The sequence below is a fragment of the Coenobita brevimanus genome, chromosome 62, assembly GCF_032717465.1.
Source record: "Coenobita brevimanus isolate Jiangsu-jjx chromosome 62, ASM3271746v2, whole genome shotgun sequence".
NCBI classification, from domain to species: Eukaryota; Metazoa; Arthropoda; class Malacostraca; order Decapoda; family Coenobitidae; genus Coenobita; species Coenobita brevimanus.
Window position 1 is genome coordinate 36,396,923 of NC_137015.1, and position 7,691 is coordinate 36,404,613.

Below are 7,691 nucleotides of genomic sequence, written 5' to 3' on the forward strand. Positions count from 1 at the left end.
TATTAAGGTGAAAAAAAAAAAAAAAAAAAAAAAAAAAAAAAAAAAATGCAAAAGGTGATGTCTTCTAATCCATCAAAATTCAGCCCTTAATAAATATGCTCATCACACTCTCACAACACACCTGCTGTCCACCATCATCCTCATGTAACACTCCCCACACAACATATCTAATGCTGTCTTTCCCACTCTCTCTACCCAACATTCACCCAACACATTAACACTCCCCACTCACAAAGCACACTCAACACACTCCTCCATACACACCCACACACACACACACACCATGATCCCAATCCTCCTGCTGACATACCATAATCCCAACTCTCCACACTAACACAATGATCCCCATTACCCACACATACACACATACACACTATACTCCCCACAATCACACACAATACTCCCCACTTTGCACACTCTCACACCATAATCCCCACTCTGCACACTCCCATACCACAATCCCCACTCCACACATTCACACACCATAATCCCCACTCCACACATTCACACACCATAATCCCCACTTTGCACACTCTCACACCATAATCCCCACTTTGCACACCCTCACACCATAATCCCCACTCTGCACACTCCCACACCATAATCCCCACTCTGCACACTCCCACACCATAATCCTCACTCCCCACAATCACACACACCACAATCCACTTTCTCCACACTAACATACCATACTCCCCTCTCCCACATCATACTACCCACAAGCACACCCAACACTCACATACCATAATTCCCATTTCCCCCCTCCCACACATACCACAACTCCCACTCCCCTCCCCACACACGTATCATAATCCAGACTCTTCCCCCTCCCCATCCCACCCACTGACACACACACCATAATCCCCATCCCCCCCCCACACACACACACCATAATCCCCATGCCCCCCCCAAACACACACACCATAATCCCCATGCCCCCCCCCACACACCATAATCCCCACTCCCCCCCACACACGATAATACCCACTCCTCCCCACACACACACACACCACAATCCACACTTCCCTCTCATACATCATACTCCCCACCATCACACACAATACTCCCTACTCCCAACACTTGCACACCATAATCCCCACTCCCCACACTCACACATCACATTTCCCACACTCACATACCATATCCCCCACACTCACACACCACACTCCCAATACACATACACAATGCTCCCCATACACATACACAATATTTCCCACTCCCCACACTCATACACCATAATTCCCACTCCCCATACTCTTGTACCGCAATCCCCAATTCCCCCATTCACACACCATACTCCCCACTCACATACCATACTCACCACACTCACACACCATACTTCACACTCCCTACACTCACACATCATACTCTCAACTCCTCAAACTCACACAAGTTTGAGTGCATTCCAGTTGGAGTAGGTGGCTGTCTTTGTGGTATAGAACATGGCATTTTCCATCTGTCTCCTTGTCTCTCCGCCTGACCCGAAGTAGGCCAGGGTAAGAACACTCCATATACTGTACGGAGAAATGAAGACGCTCTTGTCTAAGGAGGCCGAGATCTGAAATGAGTGATTTGGTTAGACATTTGCTTGGAATTTTAGCCCGACAAACAGAGCTGTAAGAAGATTTGGGGGAACTATAAGAGAAATAATGATGCTCTCACTTGAAGTATATCTGAAATGGCAGATTCTTTGAGAAAGCTGATAAAATTATTGCTTAAATAAGTAGAGAGAAGGTAGGAGACATCTAAGAACTGTACAAAGAACTAAGACTCTTGTTCCATGTGCAATCAATAACTCGTGCTCAAGATGGTTGTTAGGAATACTAGCACTTTAAAATTTGCTAAATAGGGAAAAGTTTTGGGCACTTACTATAGATATTTTAGAAGGATGCAGAGACACTTATACTAGACTTGTGAGGAAAGTGTGAATGACACACTGATAAGTAAAATTTGATGAAACATCTGCATACTGAAATGGATGTCAGTACAGTACTAATTATTCTTGTGATAGTGCTAAGCATTCTTGCAAGATATGACATACCTACAAAGAATGACACTGATGGATGCAAGGTTACTGGCCACAGACTCAACTGACACTGCATGACTGAAAAACAACCAGCCACCTCTTACAAATTTAAAATAACGTGGCAGGCACTTTGGCAGTGCCTCTTTCCATGGACTCTGGAAATCAGCCTTGTGAATCCAAAGCAACTGAAACCAATGACACCAATCTGTGGCCAAATACAGTTGATGTTTTTGCTTAACCTCCGTCTGTAAGGCCCAACAGACAAGCACAGGTAAGCAACTGCATTCATGGGGCCATCCTTTAGGTACAGTACAGTATAATCAGCGTGTACAAAGTAGATAGCATTTCATCAGGGTCAGACCAGGCTCCTTCCCGTCGGCAAGGTGTAGGGAAATATCGGAGGTTTGGTTCCAGGTGAATGCCGCAGCTGCCCACTCAGGGCATATAGCACAAGCCAATGTAGGGTCCAATCAGCCCCATCATATACAAGTAATCCCTCCATTATCTGGACAGCCACTATCCAGACAATCCATTACCTGGACACTGTGACCTGGCTGCTCGAAACCATTAGTTATACATTTTCCCATTTTATCTGGACAAAATGCTTGCATCCAGGAGGAAATTATGGTCACTGCAAGGAATGGCCCTGCAGTGGTGATTGCTTGTCTGTGGTTGATGGGTCTGCTTGACCATGGTAATTGCCAGGCTGTGGTTTATAGGTCTGCTTGATCAGATAGAGTACCGTATTGTTAAACAACAGTAACAAGTGTTGTGCGAAGTACCGTAGTGGCCTTTTACACTGTCTTTCAAAGTTAGGCTACGTACAAAAGGGGGCCACGGGAAAAATCCACTGTTCGGTCGGAGCCATTACCCAGACATGCCTTTGTTTTTTTTTATGTCAGAAAATCGGGATTACTGTAATCAGTCTCAACTGTTGCGACCTTGTGAAACTGAAAGTGAGAACCTATGAAGGTGACAAGACAGGATTTCTGCTGTCAACAGTACATACCCTCATCTTCACTAGTGTCTCAGATCACTAGGTGTTAGAACAATTGAACATTACATATACAGTTTACTGTAGCTAACTCCTTCAGTGCATAAGCATTTTTTTTTTTTTTTTTTTACCACAACCAGAAAACTCTTTTTGGCCAAGGAAAAACCCTTTGTAATGAAATATAAAACCCTTCAAGTATAAATTCTATCTACGGTACTGTATCTACAGTCAGATGCCACAATCCCATAAGGGGTGGCCATTGTCTTTGAGTTAGTTGTTTCACGGGGAGGGGCACTAAACCTCTACCAACCTATTTGCTGACATGTAAGGAACAGGTAAGGTTATATGGTTACCACCTGGTGCTATAAATGCTTTCCTGGCCTACAGGAAACCATTAGGCTTGTCACTCAATGTAAAGCCACTTGAAAAGGATAATAATAAAAGAAAAAAAGAAAAAACAGGAAAGAGGGGAGAAATAGAAAGACAGGAAGGTAGACAAAGAAAATAAATGATAAGGGTGAAGAAAGAAGTAAGCAGCACTACAATCTGAAATCTCTTATTGGAATTAGCCCAGTGATAGCAAACCTAAGTTAAAAGGGGCATCATCATACAGAAAAGGGTTAATTATAACAATGGAGATAACTAACCCTGCGGAAGAGATCAATGCCGAACCTCTCCACACTACTGGGGAAGACTGGTGACAAGAGCTCCACCCTCTCGCCAGGGAAACACGCATTAGACTGTCCCTCCACCAAACCACCATACAACGCCACCACCACAACCACACCCAAGCACAATGCGCCTCTCATCCTGTGGGGGAAACAATGTACAGTAACAGAAAATGCAATAGACAGCAGTTCAATCCACTTTCTCACTGATGTATCATGCTTTAGACTGTTCTTCACCACACTGTCACACCACCACAGCCACACTATTCACAATATGCCTCAAATCCTGCAGTAGAGGTAAACCAAGTACAAGAAAAAAATATGTATACTGCACAGTATATTGCATATTGGTAGTGGGGAAGGGTACCTTCATGCAGTGGCACCAACAAAGATCGGCAGTTCCACTGGTTATGAAAATGTTCTTCAACTGCCTCCCTATCCTAGAAGAGAAGATGGTGAGTGTAGAAGGGCAACTTAAGCCTCCAGTTCACTGAGTTCAGGTTCATAACAACAACAATTCTGCTCCATCAGGACTATGGGAACCTAGGGCAGCACTACTAAAAACAGTCATTAAAGGCAAGAATGAACAGGTGCCTATCTCTAAGAGGCATTATGTCAGCAACTGGTACTGGCTACTGTTGTTGAAACCCCTCAGACTGTCAGGCCAAGTAGATCCATCAACCACTGGTAAACAGGGCCATCCCATGCCATGAACTGATGTTCCCCTGTGGTAGAATGCATCTTGCCACAGTGAGGTGTAGGGAAGAGTGTGAAGGTTTGGTTCCTACATGGTCAATGCTTTGTGTCTATCTACCGAGTTAGAAGGAGTAGCATAGTATGCTCCCCATCATCCAGCCATTTGGTTATATGATTAAGCATATGTGAGCTTTTCACTCTGTGTACTGTAAGGCCACCTGAAGTGGAAAGATGAGTACATGGAATAAAAAGTGCCAGGAAGGATGGGAAAAAATAAGAAGAGAGGAGGGCAGACACAGAAAAAAGAATGAAAAAGGTGATGGAAGATGTACTGTAGGCAGCACAACATGGAGTGGCTGATGGTTGCCACCACCTACCATCATAAGGGAGCAATTAAGCTGACCATCCCTTTGATTTAAACCCTTTGTGGGATACATTCAGTCAGTGTCCTGGGTAATTAGTTATTATGATGCTCTACATTACTGCCACCTAACGATCGGTAGTAAACTGTTTCCTGAGCTACAGGAAGCCATTTGGGTGGTCACTGTGTGGTCAACAGAAAGCACCACTACAATAATTATCTTACTATACTCAGCTTCCCTTGATCTCATGAGGCGGGGAAATCAAAGAGCTGACCTCGTTAGGGACGTGACTCATAGGATATAGGAAGTCCCACATATAAGTTATATACCCTCCTTCTCAGTAATGCTGCATAAACTACCTACACCAAGCAGGGAGGGGGAATCCAGCTCCCCCGCTCCCACCTCTTTTGTGTCCATTTTTACCAGAGGCAGAAAATGCATTAGTAAGATTCTTTTTCCCTGATTCCCAGGGAGTGATTAATTCATTAAAGCATCATAGTCAGCAACACTACTACTGTACCACAAACTATGCATCTCTGATTTTGTTGACAACAGAATGAAAACTTCATTCATAAGTGTTGCCACAACGTTCTACCTGGGGTTTACACAATCGCACATGGGTGTCACTGCTGATCATTTTACCCTCTCTACATATAATAATGATTCGATTTCTGTATGTTTGTTGGTCTGTTTGTTACTGTAACACAGAAAAAACGGCGCACTGTAGCGCAATCTTTGCTAGAGCAAGTTACCTTTAAAATCTAACTTGAATAAAACGATTTCCAGCCCAACTGGGCCACCGGTTCCAGAGTTATGACTCATTTTTGGCCTTTTGACTTCGAGCGGTGGCCTTTAAGCTAGTAGGCTATAGCTAACCAACACTTAATTGTTTAGTAATTTTAGTGTAGTGCCGAGACTGCATCACTATTCCGCAATAACATGAGATAACTTTGTACGGCTGGGCGAAATTCCATGACAATTAGTTATCAAAGTTTAACCTTGGCCTAATGACACAGCTGTCCACGAGGAAAGTGGTCTTGGTGGGAGGAAAGTCAGTATGTGTGTGTGTGTGTGTGTGTGTGTGTGTGTGTGTGTGTGTGTGTGTGTGTGTGTGTGTGTGTTCTTACTTAATTGTATCTTTACAGGAATGAGTCAAGCTCGTACTGTCCCGTGTCTTAAACCATATTTATTGTACATATCCTTAAAATTGTGAATTGTTTTGGTACACACTATTTCATTCGGTGTGTGTGTGTGTGTGTGTGTGTGTGTGTGTGTGTGTGTGTGTGTGTGAAAGGCTGATGAGCTCTTGCTCATCTTGCTTTCTTACTTCGGAAACTCAGAAATGTAATGGATTTATTGATAAATAAAAGGCCTTCATACGGTAATACAGCTACAAACATACCGATCATCATCATCATCACCACCCTGTGTCTCCACAGAGAGATGAGTTGGAAAGGATACAGAAACAGGAACAAGAAACAATACTGTAACTATAGGAGGAGCAGCAGAACAATCAACAGAGTGCCAAGTGAAACAGACACACATTCAATCATTCATCATTCAAGCTTTCAGTATTCTCGACTTATGAACAGCGAATGCCAAACGATCCCCTCAAAAAGGCGACCATCCCGTCAATGAAAAATTAAAAGGGGGAGGAAGGGGGTTATACTCCTTGCTCTGTGTATATCCATGCACAGCGGTGGGGGTGAAGGGAAACGTGCCTCCCTCCTCTTTTACGATCCAATAAATATAATGAAAGGAAAAATCACAGAACGAGACTGAATGACACTTTTTGCTGTCCCAAGTGATTCGTATTAACAAAACATGTTTGTCGGGATTAAAAAAAAAAAAAAAAAAAAAAAAAAAACTAGCTCCCGAACCATCTTGCCAGCTACTAAACTGTGCATCTCCTCTTCTCCGGACTCCTTACGCAAAATACTAACACCCTCAGAAACAAAGATTCCTCCTGCGTGTGAAATCATTATCACACGCGACTTTTTTCTTGTACAGCTTAATTTGATACTGGTACTTGTCAACTATTTTCGACGCTCCTGTTTGGACATTATAAGTCAGCATGATTTACTTGAACCATGAATGCCTAAATACAGTAGCCTATACCGTACTCGTATCTTGTGTAAAAATGTAGCAGTTAACACCAATGGTAATGGCGGTGATGATGATGATGATGATGATGATGATGATGATGATGATGATGATGATGATGAGGAGGAGGAGGAGGAGGAGGACGACGACGACGACGACGATTATAAAAAAGCAGACGATTTTATTCAGCTATTCCGGCAATTTTGAGGACAAAACCTAATATAGTTCGATAACGTCTTTATCCCCCAGACGATTTTAGTCATCTAATAGGAAACTACGTATTGTCGAAATTACAGTACATACAGCCAAAATCATCTGGCAGTAAGAAGAACTGAATAAACTTTAAAAATATATTACTGGATTGAACCGCTTGTACACTCATACCTAAAAACTAGCCCAACCACGAAGAAAAAAATGCGTATCACAAATAAATAAATAAAAACTGGATACAGGTCCTCAGTTGAACGAAATGCTGTGTAAAGCCAATGTTAGCCTATATTTACGAAAGTGTGTGGTGTTGATAATTTTGTGAAAGCGTTCCTGGTATGAGAGAGAGAGAGAGAGAGAGAGAGAGAGAGAGAGAGAGAGAGAGAGGGGGGGGGATTTCCGAGTTCCCAGCCTCCACAGGTAGTGACGTCACACACACACACACACACACACACACACACACACACACACACACACCATACAATTCATACGCACAGAGACAAAGGCCTCGACGTTCCCACACAGGTGGCGCAACATACACAAGCCACACACACACACACACACACACAGCCATCCCACTGACAGGATGCAATGTAAACACACACAGTAGCTACATACGTAGATTAAGCTACAAA

At 43.2% G+C, this 7,691-nt stretch overlaps 1 protein-coding gene across 1 annotated transcript in view; it reads right to left on the reverse strand.

The window, feature by feature from the left end:
• Positions 1-7,691, reverse strand: part of LOC145404037 (serine protease inhibitor 42Dd-like) — a 50,747-nt gene that overhangs the window by 27,450 nt on the left and 15,606 nt on the right. Inside the window, exons 2-3 of the mRNA XM_080275640.1 lie at positions 3,668-3,830; positions 1,389-1,558 (exon numbers count right to left, since the gene is read on the reverse strand). Of these exons, the coding sequence (XP_080131766.1) occupies positions 1,389-1,558; positions 3,668-3,830 (333 nt within the window). The remainder of the gene's footprint in view (positions 1-1,388; positions 1,559-3,667; positions 3,831-7,691) is intronic.